Genomic DNA, 18,139 nt, shown 5'->3' on the forward strand with positions numbered 1-18,139 from the left:
TGCACAAATCTGACTGCTCACCATAACAAACCTACAAAAGGATAAGAGGAAAACATCCACCGTGTGCTGTCTCACTGTAATCCTGCTCAATGAATTTTGTGCCCATGGGATATATTGTACTGTAAAGTCAGGTGGAAAATGGACTCACCCACGCAGCATCAGTGTTGTGGTCATACTTCACAACAGTTTATTATGTCTACAGCTGTGTGTGTGTGTGTGTGTGTGTGCAGTTTTATGATTGTTGCCTGTAGCAAAGAGGATTATTAACCAAAGCAAACACTCCATTAAAAGCACAAATGGAGCTCAAACACAGAAGGAGCCTCTCCACAAAATCAGTTTAACACCTCGCGTTACATCAAACCCGCCTGCTTGTTTTAGGTCATTTCACAAAAACGTTCACGACACACACAAAAAAATTGGTGTTACGATGAATGCTGAGGTGCATGTGTGTTTTGTATTTGTCATGGCTGTCAGCATCATTACAGTAATCATTTTTCTACATCTGCAGATTGATAATCGTCTTTTCACTGACTGATATAACAGCATATTGAGTCTGACTGTCTTCATGTTTTTCCAATGTGTCTCCTCCTCCTTCTCCTGGCGCTTCTCTTTATCTTCTGCTGTCTGAGCCTGGGCAACTTGAAGGAGGGTGAAGGTTGTAATGTGCTGTCCTTGAGAAAGTCTGTTCCTTAAAGTGAAAGATGTGAGCCGGCTCTGAAAGACTATTTTTTCCTTTTTCCTTTTCTTTGATGATCCTAAAGGTATTTGTTAAATCTGAACCAGAAATGTTTCAGTTTGGTGATGGCATTAAGACACATTCATGGTGAGACTTTTGTGAGTTTGGCTGGTCTTTTGCATTAGCACAGATAGCGATCACATGTCAAAACTCTTTTAGAACCATTCTAAAAGCCAAAACTGGTACTAAACAGCCATGTGGGAGGAATCCCAGTCACTAGTGAAAGTGAATGTGGCTTAGAGCAGTAAAATGTCTAACATCACTGTGACAGTAAAGGATCTGAATACTTCTTCCACAACAGAACACACGGCCTGAAGGAAGGGGGGAACGGGGTTCTCCCTGTACCAGGACCAATATGCTCTGTGACACGAGACAAAGTGCTGAATTTTTGCTTCACTGAGGCTAAATTGACCTCATTGCTCACAAGGCACCGCAGTACAGTGGGCCGATAGACCCTGAGTTAGTGTTTAAAGGGCTGGAATCCGGCAGCCTCAGGCCTTAGTGTAAATACAGTGTTTCTATGGAAAATGTTTCAGTTGACGCACGCTTTAGATGAGGCCGAGTGACGTCTGAGAGAGACTTGACTGGCTGTCCATCTGTAACGCTGCACTGTTTCGTCTCTGCGGCAGAAACTGGCTGTCAGGATCTATAAATGTTACGTTTTCACCATCAGTGAGTGGGATGGGAGTTTGTTTTGAGGTCTTTATATGTTGTATTCATTGTGTGTGCGATATAAAATATGTTACTGGGGCTTGTGTTTCTTCATCATGGCAGCAGAAGAAGGAAAAGAGCAGCAAAAGGAATGAACACCACCCCATGAATCATTACGTTAACGTTTCTCGCAGACCACATAGGCACTAAAACACAGCACGACAAATAAGCTAGCAGAAGGCAGTGGTAGCTCATGTTAATATTTAATGTGACTTTAATGTGAATGCTAACTAGCTCACTTTAGATCAAAGCTGTATTGAGATAAATGGAGGTAAAATTCACACAGTAGCAGTCTGACAGGCTGCTTAGTCAGGGGTTTTATCTAAATAAAAAGGCAAGGCTGCAGATTCCACACAGTCATCTATTTTCTTTTCAGTATTCCTGCCCAGGTTTGGGCAAACACACAAACACTGTCACACACACACACACACTTTCTAGTACTGAAAAGCTCCATCTCTCAATATAACGACTAAACAGTAGCATGCAGAGCACCAGTCCCTCAAATGCTAACACACACTGTTCACAGTCACAAAGGCAGAACTGAGAAATAATGTGAGTGGAGTGAAGTGGTTATTATTAAGTATGTTTATGTGCGAATCCCTCTGAAGGAATCTGCCAAGCAACACGTGGATAAAAATAGATTCAATAAGAAAAAGAGGGCAAAGACAAGATCAGTGCAAAGGCCTTTATATTGCTTGCTTTGATGCACTGGCTTTAACAGGTAACATGCAGACATCCAGCATGTTTCCTCAGGCAAAGCAAACACTTAGCGAATAAAGTGCATCCAGCTGTCTTTAACAATACAACTCCTCTGATCAGGAACAGTGTAGCTCGTCGGATAAGCTCTTCAGATTAACCGAAAATTCTTTCACATTAGTTATGATGTAGCCCTGCAGTGTTCTACCACTGAATGAGCCCTGGGTGGAAACGGAAAACATGACCTCGCCAAATATTAAAAGTGAAATGTTTTCTCTTACCACTACTTTATTACTGACCCTCCCACACGCATATTTGGCCGTGATATGAACAAACATAGTTTTAAAAGCTTTCTGGCAATTTAATGAAAAAGCTTTACGTAACAGACTAATTTTACACACTCAAGCACAGTTTGTTTTTGTGATCATAGTCACAGTTTGACAGGATGGTGTGCTAATCATCACCGTTTGTCTGTAAAGTAAGTACAAAAAGTTTCCACAAAAGCTCTGAGCCTGCTCACTCGTAAGACAAATGACTCAGCGGACAGAAAAGAGGCTTCATCTGCTTTGTCAAACTAGCAAAAAAAAAAAGTTCACTTCTCATGACAGTAACGCATGAAAGGTGTTTATTGGCATCAACTCCTTTTGTCCTCTTTGAAAGGTTTTTGGCAGGGAAATCTGCAGAATTGTTTCCAAATGTTCAACTGCCAAAACAAGCAAATGGATTTTGCAAATCTACTGTCTCGGTGAACATAAAGAATATACAATGCATTTCTTTCTTTTGTCTCAAAAGCAAACATAAATCCTTGAAGTTCCTCCCATGCACATGTCGATCAGGATATTATTGGGTGATGTGAAAAAAAAAAATCTGTCAGAAACTTTGGCGACTTCCTGTCTCCCTGTCTCTCTCTCTCTCAGGTGTTCTCCCAGTCGTTGTGAACATGGCGGCCGCTGCACTCAGTCCTGGACCGTCTTCCACTGTAACTGCTCTGACAGCGGCTACAGCGGAGCGACCTGCCACAGCTGTAAGTCACCTGTCAGATAAACAACACCTACAGTAAATAATGCACTGTTGGACCAGAAGGATCCATTAGAAGAGCCGGCAGGCCCTAAAGACCCACCAGTTCCTCCCGCTGCCTTTGTTTTGTGTCTTGTTACCTTTAAGTACCCATGAGGGACGGCAGCAAGCAGCAGATGACACACAGCAGCTCCATTATGTGTTGAGCAGAGTCCCAAAAACAAAACATTTTTCTTTTACTGAAGCGCTGTTTTGCTTCCAGGTTTCCTGTATGTGAAATATTTTTTAATATAAGATTTCTGTACAGATTCGCACCTAATAAGCATAAATTCAATTTGGATAATTAATAACAATCATAATGTAATATAAAATATAATTATAATTATATTATTTTATAATAATAAAAAATGGCAGCTTGTTCATAAACTCAAATTATAGTTAAACAGTACACTGAAAGTGTTGCTAAAAACATTTAAGGTAACAAAACAAAACAAAAACAAACAGGTAATGCAGGAACAGAATCCTTGATCTTCACTGACTGACCCTTGAGCTAAATAAATTATTGACAAGTGAAAAGATGCACGATGCGTCTCTACTCCCTCCCTCTATACGAAAACCAAAGCTGAAATATTGCTGCCATCTTGCTATGGTGACATCATTTGGAGCCAGAGTGCAGTAGTGATCGGGCAGTGGAGTTCTCCCTCATACACTCCCAATGAGGAGCAACACTTTGCTATCATGACTTTTCACACTTTTCTTATAGCATCAGATAAATAATTACCAGAAAAATTAACACTCGAACTTGATCTTTTAGTTTGGCCCATGTCCCTTCTGCTAATATGTGGGGGGGGGGGGGGTTATGACATATACTGCAGCCAGCCACCAGGGGGCACCAGGGGTCCAGATGTATTAGCTTCACTTTTAGTGGGTTTTCATGTTGTCCATCTTTATATACAGTCAACAGTATGGATCTACAGCTCATCAGAGCAGTGAACTGTGTGCACCAAACCCACCCATGTTTGATAAACAACTGTGATAAACCTGTCATTGACCAGGACGGAGGGAAATCTGCTAGGACGTATTTGCCAGTGTAAATGAAATATGAGCTTGTAGATTTATGTGGTTCCCAGGCAACAAGACAGACAGATAATTGATTTCCTTTTACATAGTTAATTTTACATTTTCTTATTTCAGCAAAGAGGTAAACTGAAAACGAATATGACCTCCAGTATCAAAGTAACAGCAATAGAGCACATAAGACAAAGAGGCTTAATAAAGACTCTGAACTTTCAAATGTGGAAAATCTGCACTTCTGTGGTTGCCAATCACAGCACAATCACAGATGCCCTTTTGAGACATATTGTTCAGTAAGCACAGTTTGTACAGGTTTTCTCCTTTGGTGTAACTGCTGCAAATTGTGAGCTTTGACAGAACAAAAAAAACAAGTGTTTTGTTTGGTTTATTTTTAAAATAAACCGACCCCCTTTGTGAGCTTCATGTGATGCCTGCTCAGTGCCTTCCCCCCTCACTGCAGAATATTTCGAAAACCTGTTTGTATACGAGTGATATGATGGAAGTTAATGAGACTGTAGTACTGACTAAACTGCCAAATGCCAAATAAATAAACGAGGACGCAGCAGTGAGGTGAGATTTACTGGTTCGGTGAAGATTCCCTCGAGTCAAATCCGACCAGAAGAGGAGAGCTTCCACGACACGATTCACCTCTGGTCTCATCTTTACTGCTGATGTTTCTGTGACAATGTTTTTCTAACCACACCGAGGGAATGTGATGAATAAAAGGCCTTTGGCTGCAGAGAAGAAGAAACATGAACGGGTGAGCAGAGATCCTGTAGGTGTGGATTTGACTTGAAGGGATCAAATCTTTACCTGCAGACTGTGTTTGTGAGACAGGCAGAGGAAGAGGAGGACTTATGGAGTTATGGGCTTATGGCTGATGAAGGTCTAAAGTTTTATTTATTGAGTCTCCCATCAGTCATTACTGTCCTCTCCGGCTGGTCTAATCGTCACTTTGTGGGACGCTGCTGCAGAAACAAAACTTAAGACGCTTGCCTTCACTCTGGTGATGAGACGGTGATTCAGTGGTGATACGTACGTATGAAGCAGTACCCATAATCCCCCACAGTGTGTGATGTTTCCCCTCGCAGCTCCTGTGTGCGTCTGCCGGCTGATGTGTTGATGTTGATGTGATTCACGCTGGAGCTGATCTCATTATTTTCCTCCCAGCTGTGTACGAACAGTCCTGCGAGGCGTACAAACACAACGGCAACACGTCGGGACATTTTTATATCGACGTGGACGGCAGCGGACCAATCAAACCGCAGCAGGTCTACTGCAACATGACAGGTGACGCACACAAACACACATTTTCCCTCCTTCTCCTCCTCACTCAACATTTTATGATTAACATTTACATCATTGTAAATGATGCTCCTGTCATCACACTCCGATCCACTTTATCTTCCATCCTTTTCCTATGAGGTTCTCTCTCTCTTCTACAGTCTCTCACAGTCATCTCTCTGTGTCTTGGAGCTTTATGCAAATTGTATCATAATGATCTAGAACATTGTTGATTTGATTTTCTCTGCTGTCATCATATCATCATCATCATCATCATCTTTCTTGCCATCTGCAACAGTGATCTGCACAATCTGCATAATTGTATAAATTTGAATAATGATAATTCTTTTATTGCTGGGGCTTCCTCCAGTTCCTCCCTCTCTCTTTATCTGTCTTTGGTTATCACACACAAAAAGCCCAAATTTAAGTGGACACTTGAATATTACGCTCATATGCAGTCACTGAGCATCTCATTCAGAATTCAAGATGGCAGGAGGCTTCAACCCCTGGAAATTGTTGGACCAAAAGGCCTGGCTCACAATCTCCGTTCCAGTTCATCCCAAAGGTGTTGGATGGGGTTGAGGTCAGGACTCTGTGTGGGCCAGTCAAGTTCTTCCACACCAAACTCATCCAACCATGTCTTTATGGAGCTTTGCTTTGTGCACTGGGGCACAGTCATGCTGGAATAGAAAAGGGCCTTCAACAAACTGTTGCCACAAAGTTGGAAGCATAGCATTGTCCAAAATGTCTTGGTATGCTGAAGCATTAAGATTTCCCTTCACTGGAAGTCAGGAGGCTGAGAACAAACCATGAAAACCAACCCCCGTCCTTTTGTCTATAGTGAACCCAATGAAGCCTGAGCACACCATAACATCATATAAATAAATACACCAGCAGTAAGATACCTCACCACCTTTACACAGAAGTGAAATGAGGACAGGAAAGTTTCTCTCAAAAATAATAAAATAAGTGAAAAACTATTGTATATTGGATAGCGACAATGTGAAGATGTTGAAAGATCTCCGCTGACACCCTGACACCGTCTTCCATGTAAAAAATGTTTAATGCAAAAAGCTCAGCATCAAATTAAGCACATGCATGTGAGAAGATCCAGGCCAATACGGATCACTCTACTGAAACATCTCTAATCACCTGCTTACATAGGTTGGTTGTTTACATTAAAAGAGCAGGATACATCTGGAAATCAACCAATGACCTTTCCAAGACAACAAGAGAGGGCGGAGGAAGACCATCTTCCTGTGTACCATATGGCTTTGGAGCTGGGGTCATAAATACCGAGCGACCCCAGGAAAACCTCACTCACGCTCATCTCCAGATACTACAAAACTACACAGAGTAACTTACATCGCAGTAATGTTTGTGTTTGCTTGCGTCCGTCTGCAGAGGAGAACACGTGGATGGAGATCCAGCACAACAACACAGAGCTCACCAGAGTCCGACCGTCTGCAGGCGTGAACCAGCATTTCGTCCACTTTGACTATTCGACTGGAGAGGAGCAGCTATCGGCAGCCATCAGCCAATCAGAGCACTGCGAACAGGAACTGGCCTACCACTGCAGGAAGTCCCGCCTCCTCAACACTCCAGGTACAGCCTGTTTGTTTAGTAGCTGTTTTTACCCCATCCTGCCTCTGTAGAAACATGAAGATATTGTCGTGTCTGACTTGAAGCCTGTTGATGTAGGCTGATTTTGCAGTTTTAAGGGAAGAATCCGGGCAGCACGGTGGTGCAGTGGTTAGCACTGTCGCCTCATAGCAAAGGGTTCCAGGTTCGAATCCCGGTCTGGGCCCTTCTATGTGGAGTTTGCATGTTCTCCCTGTGCCTGCGTGGGTTTTCTCCGGGTTCTCCGGCTTCCTCCCACAATACCAAAAACATGCACATTAGGTTAATTGGCTACTCTAAATTGTGTGAGTGTGAGAGTGTGTGGTTGTCTGTCTTTGTGTGTTGGCCCTGCGATTGACTGGTGACCAGTCCAGGGTGAACCCCGCCTCTCGCCCGTAGTCAGCTGGGATAGGCTCCAGCTCCCCCGCGACCCTGACGGATAAGCGGTATAGAAAATGGATGGAAGGGAAGAATCCACTCTGCTTCATTTACCTCCAGCGGAAAAAAAAAAGTTTTAACTCAGATTACATAAGGGCAAAACAACTGATTATTTATGGAGGTAGCAAAATTCAGTGAGCTTTGAGGCATATATCATTTAGTACAAAAACAGAAGCTCCTGAGAATCGAACTCCCGTGTGGCCGCACACATCTTTCTCGCTCTACCAGAGGAAACAAAATGATTGTTACGCTCGTTGCTTCAAACCTAATCAGGCTCCAAGGATTTTCTTTTTATTAGCCAGTGAGTCAGACGAATGGATTACGTGCATTTTGTTTCGATGTCTTTCTTCTGTTTTGTTTATTAAATGTTTTGCCAGATGTCTTTGTCTTCATCAAGTTTTTGAGTCATTAATCGACCACAGGGCTGAGAGTCAGTCAGTCAAACATTTAAACTGGCATTTTGCTAAATTCAGCATTCATCTAAAGCATTGTGATTATTTTTCCATCTTCTGTCTGTTTTTCAGTGAAGACAGCTGGCAGGAACGCAAGTGGAGAAGAAGTGACATTTAGTGGCCTGTAATAAAGTGTTTCTGTTGAAAAAGACAGGGAGAGAGCAGCACATGCTGACACCAGTGCTGTAACAGCAGAGTTTATAGACAACAGTGTTGTTGTGAAGGAGAGGCTCCAGGAGAATGCATGAAATAAAAACAATACAGAGGGATAATATTGATTTTTGTTATAATGAGGGAATGGATTGACCTTTCCTGACCTCAACTCACTACATTCTCATATTAATGATGTTCCCAAATCACAAGACATTTTTATTTCATGGCCTTAGTCCCCCACCCCCCTTCAAAAAGTTTTCAGTTTAATTGTAAAAGCAAAGTTACTCTTTGAAAGCCAAGTCACTTCTACAGTAGAAGTAAATATTAGTATCTCTTTGCACCTAACTGAACAAAATGTTTTCTCAAATATGACATGTATCAGTTGTATTTTGCTTGTGTTGCAGAGGGCTCTCCGTTCAGCTGGTGGCTCGGTGGTCCTGGTCCCGGTCGTGTCCAGACTTACTGGGGCGGAGCTCATCCAGGCAGCCAGCAGTGCGCCTGTGGCCTGCAGGGCGACTGTGTGGACCCACAGCACTACTGCAACTGTGACGCTGGCCGCCTGGAGTGGTACTGAAACTACTCAATACACATGTTTATCTATTTTATACATTTATAATATCACATTTCACACATTCAGGTTAAAGCATGTACTATCAGCCTGCCACCATGTTTCATGAAAAGAGGTGGACAACATAGTACAACAGAACATTGTTATCACTTCGAAACTGGAAGAAAATCGGGAATCTTTATATAAATGCAGCCAGTTACCATAAGTGAAGTCAAAACCTCTCAGTCGCCCCCTGGTGGCTGGTTGCAGTATAGGTCATAAACCCCTCCCCCTCCATGCTAGCAGATGGGACCCCACGCTGATGTATGTTCAAGTTTTCATTATATTTGTCAATGATTAATAGTGTAAATAAAAACAGAATACGGTTTTATTTTAATCAGAGAGAGGAAAAAAGACTAAAACCAGAGTGAGGAAAGGAAGTTTTGTTGAAATTATTTTATTAAACAAACAAAAAAAAAGTGTAATAGTGATATAAAAAGAGGCATATTTGGCGTGTTTCTTTCATGCAGTAGGACTACCTGTAACGCAGATGATTTGGTAGTCAGAGAAACCACTTTCTGGAGTTGAGTGGCCAAGATGACTGGCAAACAAAGAAAAGACTCACACTGAGAAGCAGCCTCCCACAGTGAACTCGTTTTGAGGATACCACACAGTACAGACACTTTTAGCAAACTGTCGCCTTTTGACTTGTACTTTAGCAGTTAAGCAAACAACAAATCGACTGGGTTAAATTGAGAAGAGGAAAAAACAAAACTGTTTGAACCTTCCTGCCTTTGCCACACTTCTTTCCTTCCATCTTTTCCCAGTTCAAACTGTGCAACGCCGACTATTTTTACAGACCGAAGCTGCCACTGCTGCTCTTCAATATTTTATCAGACTCGCAAAGTGCTGTGTACGCTCTCTTGTAGTCCTTCCAGTTCTGGATATATTTTTATAGACAACTTTCCTCATCAACAAGGCTAACAGCCGGCTTATTTTAAGTGCATAAAGCCGCATGTGGGTGTAAATGGACAGGCAGTGTTTTGTTTTGGGAGTAGCTGTCAGGATGGTTATAATCCAGTTTTAGAATAAATAGGTCCCCAGGAGATCTGCACCTACACACTGCAATATTTACATCAGCTTGTTAGGCCACAACATGAAATAAAGTCACCAAAGTGATGAAACGTTAGAAACCAGCACACTGATAAATTCATGCATGCAAATGATCATAATTTGAGGTTAGTAAGCAGAGTGATTTTGATCTGTCGTCTTCCTTCCTTTCGCTCTCTGCTTCTGTGTGTTGAGCTTCCACATCACCTCCTTCTCATTCAACCATTTTTTTCCTCTACTTGTGCTCTTTTGCTGCAGGGCTGAAGACTCCGGCCTGCTCACCCATAAGGAGAGCCTCCCCGTCCGGACTCTGGTGCTCGGTGACATCCAGAGGCAGGGCTCGGAGGCCGGATACAGGGTGGGGCCGCTCCGTTGTCATGGAGACAGTAAGTCCGCTCCTCCAGTTGTTTAGTTATACATGATAATTAGATGACGGAAGTCTTTTCCTCAGGGAAATTATTGTTGTTGCATGACTGACATAACATCAAACAGATGCAGGTTGTTTTGAAAATGTTTAATCCTCATCCAAGAAACTCAGCCTTCAGTTTTCATCACAGAGAAACCTTCTAATTAGGTTATTTCTGGCATTAAAACAACATACAGACATTTGGCGTTGAGTTCGTTTAGGAGATCACACTCATCTGTGCATTCGATATGAAGCTTCAGCTCATTAGCTCAGTGTAACAGAAAGACTGTAAAACTGGGCTACGGGAGGAAAAAGTCCCTCAAACATCTGTAAATATCACAGATTAAAAAAATGTTACATCTATTTTGTTGAAGCCATATAAAATGCCAAACTGTTCCTTTCAGTAATGTCTGCATGGGAACCATTAAGGTTATTTTATTAGTTCTGTCAATGAGCAACATTATGACTTTTGGTAACTTGACGAATCATTATGTTCAAAACAAATCAAGGTTAACATTCCTTCTTTCCTCTGCTGAATTATTTTGTAATCCCACTCCTTAATTAACCGTTTAAATGAATTATTCTGACACAAATGCCACATCATAACAAGGCTGACTGAAAAGCTAATTATCAGCTCAACAATTTGGGTCTTTTGTCTCTGAAGTGATTTTTATTGAAGTTCTTGACAGTGAATTTCATTGTGCTCGTCAGGGAACTTCTGGAACGCCGCGTTTTTCGACAAAGAGACGTCGTACCTGCACTTCCCCACCTTCCACGGAGAGCTGAGCGCAGATATCTCCTTCCTGTTTAAAACCACGGCCTCCTCTGGCGTGTTCCTGGAAAACCTGGGCATCAGAGACTTCATCCGGATCGAACTGAGCTGTGAGTAGGAGCCGGAGGCTGAATCCAAACCAAACAGAAGAAGAATCGCTCCTCTTTTGTTTATTCTTGTTGTGCAGTAAACACTTGTACTTCATAAAACCACACAAAAACGCTCCGCTTGTTTCCTGACATTTTAGGTCTTCAGTTTGGATGAAACTGTCGGTTTAGTCTTTTGTTAACGGGTTGTCTGTTTTTTCTGATTACTTTCTAACATTCTCTTCTGCTGCAGGTTGTATGGTTTGTGGTTTCCCAGTCAAAGTTCTTTCCCCACAGACCCCCGTTGAATGCACTGTACAGCCACACAGCACAGTCTGTACTGTATGCTGGCCCATGTGGGACTACACTGCACTAACAACACACGTGTCCAAGATAAGATCCATACTCATGATCACCGTGGCTCTTTTATTTCCTCACCCTTGTGTTTAATTTTACAGTTTTATGAACTCTCTGGGACCTTTTAGCCCCCTCCATTAATTCCTGCCTATTGTGTAATTCACATGTTGTCTCATTTAGATTATGGCTGTAATAACCAGCAGGGTGTTATTTAGTTTATGGGTGCCATGGTAATGTGACCGGGTGTGAGATGTACGTTTATAGCCAAGCGTATATTGTGCCATTTAAAATAGGGCTATAACAACCAACAAGGTGCCCTTTTGCTTATATGGTAATAACAGTGTTGCAGATGGTATGAGGTACACATTTATGGGGAGCAGTGGTGTGTGTCGGGCCGGCTTGTGCAGATGCTTTGAATCGGCTGCTGGGGTCATTTTGAAGCTCTTTATCGTTTTGGTTCGTGTTTTGGTTCTTCTTTCGTGCATTTTGGCGGAGGTTGTTTTAAAAATGGGATTTGACAGGGACACACAGAGACTTTAACACAGATCCACTCCTGCACCAGCTGCACTCTTCATGTCAGTGTGGTTGTTCCTGCTGTGAATACTGCAGCTCTGTTGCAGACTTCCTTGCTGGAGCGTGAGAACGTTTCCAAACATGAAGTTACCATAGGGCGCTGACACAAGATGAAGGATGGTGGTTTGCTTTGCCTGCACTTTCCTCCATCTTCTGCTGCTGTTCTTCTGTGATGAGAGCTGAGAGCTGAGAGCTGAGCAGACGGCGTGAGGTCCAGCACTGAGGAGCTGTCCATGGTGCTGAAACAGGGCAGCTCCAGCCGGGCCGAGGAGCTGGCTGTGGTCCTGACTCGTGATGCTGGAGCTCAGAGGATGGAAGAATCATTCAGAGATTTTACTTGAAGCAGTACTTCAAAATAAGGGAGACATAAAAGTAAAAATTCACGAAATTTCCTTAAGTTCTTGAAGTTTTAACAAGTCAGCCCTCACTTCAGAAGGTTTTTAAAGTAGACTGAGGGAGACTCACTAAAGTGTTTGTGTGTAAAATGTGAGGTCAGAATGAACTTGATTGGTGATGCCTTTCCAGTCAGATCACTTCCTGTGTCCAAATGTCTATCTGGCTTTAGCAGAGCATTTGTTATATCAGCCTATATCATAGGCACTTTCCATTAAGAAGGTGTTGAAGCTGAGATTAAAACAGTGAAAGTTCTTTCTGACATGTAGTGTAGAATTAAAACAGAAATTCTAAAGTGAAGTACAAGTGTGTCAAAATTATACAAGTGCTGTACTTGAATAAATGAACTGGCTGAGAGCGAGAGGCACAGAAGAGTGTGAGTAAGTACTGTGGCATTTCTCCTTTCACACTGCAAGTTCTTCCACTTTAAATCAGTACATAACTTCTTGCCACAACCTGTTTTTTTCCTGTGCTGATATCCTATGAGAACTGAACCCAGTTCAGTTAGGAGCTCTGTTGGCTTCTGTGTTTGTTGTTTTGCTGTGAAGGAGTAATTAAACCACATTCCAGGGAGCCCAACACCTCCTCCCATCTGCTTGTTTGGTCTCCATACACTTGAATCCAGCCTACCCACTTGTTAAAGCTCCTGTTTTCTGTTCCCATTTGTGTCCCTGGCAGGTTTTAGAGAGACTGTAGGAGCCCTGAAAATATGCAGCCTGGAGGTTTACACAAATACACAAAGTTGAGGTTTCAGTTGTGTCCCATTCTGTTTGGGCAAATTAAATTCTGCCTTGTGGTCTGCGATGGCAAATCTCCTGAACAGCATCAGTGAATGAGTTCTGTGTACAAAGAAAACCAATATCAGATCTCCATTTGGTTGTCATTTTGACCCAATCCATTGTGTTTGTGTGAAGTTTGAAATTTTAGAAGAAAATCGCGACAGAGCAAAGCAGTAAGACATCAGATGAAGAGTTGGTATAACATTTAAATACTCATCTAAATCATTTAAGTGTCCCCTTGCGTTCCCATCCCCCCCCCTTTCTCTTCTATCCACATCAATCGCCCTCCTTGCCGTCCCCACTCTCACCCTGATCTCTTGCCCCTCCATCAGCCTCCTCTCAGGTGGTTTTCTCTTTCGATGTGGGCAACGGGCCGCTGGAGGTTCGCGTGGAGTCGAGCGTCCCGCTGAATGACAACCGGTGGCACCGAGTCCGGGCCGAGCGGAACGTCAAGGAGGCGTCGCTGCGACTGGATGGACTTCCCGCGGCCACTCAGGAGGCTCCTGCCGACGGACACTTCCACCTGCAGCTCAACAGCCAGCTGTTCATAGGTGAGGAGTGTGGTGTACGTCAGATGTGTTTCGTGTTCTTTAAAAAACAAGGTTGCGGTTTCATCTTCGTGGCCGTTTCACACATGCTAAACTGTTAGACTAATTCCTATGAAGCGACAATAAATACAGAAGGTGCCGGCTTGGCACATTTGTGTACACAGATGGGGATCCAGTACTGCAACTCTCGACAACCGAACCTAATGGAAAGTTTAGAGGTGATTAGCAGGTGGTTCAGGATGCGAGCCTATGGCATGTTGTGAATCCTCATCAGACTGAGTAAATCCTCAGAGGAAAGCTAAAAATATTCCCTTAAATATTCAGTGTGTTAATCTACCGACTCTTGTTGTCTGCTCAGCTGTGCTGGATATGAATGTTGCAGAGTCTGCACATCTGTTCTGCGGTGCTTCTGCTTCTTTATCTACAGCTCACAGTTTAAAACGCAACAGACCCAAACTCCAGGACAGCAGCAAGTCTGACCTCTTCTCACAGAGTCCTACATACTCTGAAGGAAAAAGAAATATGCTCTTAAGTTTTAAACCGCTGTTGGTTAAATGCCACCAGCTGCTCAGCACTATTGAATATGAAAGGACTGCGTGGATGGCGTCTGATCGCTGAACAGGACTCATGTTTAATAAGTAAAACACACAACAGGGAGCTCTAAGATAGTTTAGTGTGCGATTTCTTGCAGTCAGGGTCCGTTAGTGACTCATTCTGCTGTCACGTAATAATTAACTTCATCAATACTGCAGTCCTGTTTATCTCAGCTTCATCAGGTCAGTTCTACAATTCAGATCCTGTTTGACCTCTCGCTGCATCTGCAGAAAAAAAGACAAAAATCCATAATTTATTATAAGATTTTATCATCCTGCAAATATTATGAATGTCACTTCATATCAGCAAACACACACACTGTGGAGGGAAAACAAACATCGATGAGATTGGATGAAAGCAGCAGCAGGAGGGGAACCAAGGTGGATATTGATTGGCTGAATGTGTTTAGCCAATAATCCCCTCTGAGGCCTAAACTCGTACATGTTTACCTCTGAATTATCAGTACAGTTCACTGGAATAAGTCTCATGGATTTATGTGTTTGAATGGAAATGTGCTGGCATTCATTCCCAGAATGGACTCGTATGGATGTTTGTGCTAAGAACAAGAATGATGTATTCTCTGTTAAAGTTTCCTTGAGAAAGCTATTTAGGGCATCGACTGTACTCCCACAATGTAAATGTAAAGTACACAATATATGAATAATTAAGCGTTAATATCAGCTTAGCTTGTGTACAAGCAGAAGCCACATCACTGCTATTCAATCTACGTACATCTTATTCATGAACCATAATCCTGCCTCCGACGCATTCATACGCAAAAATGTTTGCTTATGTTTGGATTTCTAATCCATAAGTGCAGTCTGAATAGATAAATTATCACATGCAAATGAGACACGCACTGATTTACAAGTCAGGCTACTCTGTTGAATGAAAAAGTACAGAGTTGTCGTCTTCTGTGAATTCATAAGTCTTATTTCCACAAACAGTGTATTTATTAGCCCTAATTATTCCTCGTACAGATTTATAAAGGAACTGAATTACATTGTTTGGATTAATAATCCGTTTTATTGCCTTACATGGATTTATAAACCATAGGATTGCTCTTCCAGCTTCTTTATTGCCTGATACTTGGGGGCGTAAAACCTCCACACGCAGCAGTTTCAGCTGAAAGAGTTTTGCATTCATTGCAAGCAGCATTTCACATTACTTGTTGTATTGCCTGCTTTGGAAAGATAAGCAGTAGTTTACTGGTGCTGCATTGGCCTCCATGTTGGCTGGTGTGTTGACATGTTTGTTTTTTGCATCCTGCGAGTGGTGCCATCATGCACAGTAGTTTAGTTTAAAAGAAAATCTGCCGTTTTTGGACTGATTTTGAGATGTTGACCTCAGCTTCACAAATCCTCAGCGTTACTGCAGAGGAAAAACCAAATATCACATTTGATTTGCCTCTGCAAACCAGCACAAACGGCGCTCTGGCGGTTTGTTGTTTTTTGGTTTCCTGACCTTGGCACATCTGAGGAGGGATGCAAATGACTGAGGGTCTTTCAAAAGTTTCTCGTTTCAGAGGATGGTCTGGTTTTAGCTGATATTGCCGTAATATTTTGCTTGGGTTCTTTGACTGTTTTACTCATTTTTAGAGTAAATAATTAACTGATAACAAGATAGTCTGCCGCTACACTCACTGCTCTGCACTACATGGGGACAACTTTGAGCTAAAAGCTTGTCATCATCCTGAGGTTAAGCAAGTAGGATTTTCACCATTTAACATATGCAGACTACTACTACTACTACTACTACTACTACTACTACTACTACCCAAGCCGAGGCTGAAGTATTGGTACTAGTATAGCAGTATAATATAGACAAATGAGGCTCACTGTCGTCACTATGATTCATCCTCTGGGAACACGAATGGCATATAGAAGTAGTATTGTAGTAGTAATCATACACAGTTTTGAACTGATCAGACATTTCTGTCCACAAACTCCTGTCACTAGGGCTTAATATGATGATTTTTAAAAATGATAATTTGTTGCAGCCCTGCTTAGGTCATTAATTCTGTCCGGCAAGTGTTTTATTGTGCGATATCTTGCTTTCATATCAACGCTGCTCCTCTCCCATCAAAGTCGTTGATGATATGTGGTCTAATGTTTTCTTCTGCAGGCTCCACAGCTTTGAGTCGGTTCGCTCTTGTCCCTCCTGGAGCTGCAGGTCGAGGTTCTTTGTATTTTCAGCCACGTCCTCTGACTGCTTTGATCTCTGTTCCGCTAATTGTTTTTCCATTGGCTCTCGTACTGCATGCTTCAGTGTGTTCCCACAGTGTGATCCCGTGTAGCGAGGCTCTAATCGTCTCGTTAGAGCTGAGGTTGAAATTCCCACTGATCTTGAAGGTCTCGTTGATAGCTTTGCTCATTTGGTCAGAGGTGGAGTTTTCTTTGATCTTTGCTTTAATCTTTACAGATCCCTCATTACGCTTTTTAGAAATAATTTTACCTTGCCAGATGTGGTTCCTGTTAAGACCTTTGCTCTTCTCTTCATGATCCTTGTTTGAGCTGAAGCTCTCCTGCTGGGTATGTGCTTGAAACCCTTGCTAGGTATGTGCAGCTGTACAGTTTGTGCAGCTGTTCAGAGTTTTCAGATTTTAAAGTTTTCAATGTGGTTGTCTGCACGTTAAGAGTGTCTGTACATCCTTATATTAAATAATTAATTCATAATTAATTATTAATAATTAGACAATACAAGGTGGTTGTTCTTTAGTCTGAAATCATGACCAGACCTGAGCGAAGCAACCAGTTTAGTTTCCTATGAGGTGATTTGAGCGCCACACACCCTCATACCAAAGCAGTGGTGTTTCGCTGGCTGTCAGGGGCATGCGAGTGTGGCACATAGCAGCCAACATTTCAGTCACATTTCACTGTTTCAGTATTCAACACAGTGTTTGCATGTTTTCTTCATGTTTGCGTGAGCTTCCTGCGAGTGCTCCGGTTTCATCAGAGATGTAATTCCCCAAAGCATTGGCTGAGAACTGGCTGAGGTCCCCTGGCGTTGCACAGTGGCTGCCTACTGCTCCTGACACTTAGAAAACATGTGTTGGAGAAGCAGAGAGAATTTCCCTGTGGGGACCTCCTTTGTTTCCACTGTGATATCCGATTTTGTCAGGAAATGCATCAAATAAGCGAGCAAGATGCAGTCAAAATGTCATTTCATTAAGACGATTATTAAATTCACAGTGTGGCAGATTCTGTAATCCTGCCAAGTCAGACCTTTAGGGGGGCTCAGCTCCCGTGTCCGCAAAGTTTCGACTTTTTCAGTTAAACAATTCTGTTTTGCCAATGCAACAACCTTGGTCACTTTTTCATCTGGTTTTTCCTGCTCTGCACTGACACACACAAAAAACATTTCATTAAGCTAGAAAGATGGCTTACATTACTTAGTAATTGAATTACTTACTTAGATGATAAATAAAGCAAACAGCATTTATGATGTAAGTGGAGTTTGAGGAGAATAAACTTGTTATTGTTGTTCGTGGGCTTGAGCACTGCAAAAAGTCCATAATTTAGAGCTCTCACCTTCATTAAAGTACTCTTCTTACTGTGCCATTTTGCAGACTTTACCTGTAATGTTGCTTTTGTAAAGCGTATGTGAATAATTTACGGTCATGTAAAAGAGCAGAGCAGAGGCCCAGGCAGCACTCAGTGATGTACTGGTGTGAAAAGCTGCTGCTGCCGAGCAATGAGAAGCTGTCAGCTTTGAAGGCTGAGAGCAAAGTGCTGGCACGTCTGACAATAACAGTTTCAGTCTGTGAGCTTTGCAGAAATGACAGGTTGTCAGG

General features: G+C 42.4%; 1 protein-coding gene across 2 annotated transcripts in view; it reads left to right on the forward strand.

Annotated features, from left to right (window-relative positions):
• The window catches only part of LOC124069513 (contactin-associated protein-like 4), an 81,330-nt gene that overhangs the window by 46,165 nt on the left and 17,026 nt on the right, over window positions 1–18,139 (forward strand). For both annotated transcript variants that reach the window (XM_046408734.1, XM_046408735.1), the window contains exons 11-17: window positions 3,061–3,167; window positions 5,405–5,524; window positions 6,923–7,123; window positions 8,586–8,748; window positions 10,097–10,224; window positions 10,956–11,126; window positions 13,537–13,755. In XM_046408734.1, coding sequence (XP_046264690.1) covers window positions 3,061–3,167; window positions 5,405–5,524; window positions 6,923–7,123; window positions 8,586–8,748; window positions 10,097–10,224; window positions 10,956–11,126; window positions 13,537–13,755 — 1,109 coding nt within the window. The remainder of the gene's footprint in view (window positions 1–3,060; window positions 3,168–5,404; window positions 5,525–6,922; window positions 7,124–8,585; window positions 8,749–10,096; window positions 10,225–10,955; window positions 11,127–13,536; window positions 13,756–18,139) is intronic.

The sequence above is a fragment of the Scatophagus argus genome, chromosome 13 (genome assembly GCF_020382885.2).
Source record: "Scatophagus argus isolate fScaArg1 chromosome 13, fScaArg1.pri, whole genome shotgun sequence".
Classification (NCBI taxonomy): Eukaryota; Metazoa; Chordata; class Actinopteri; family Scatophagidae; genus Scatophagus; species Scatophagus argus.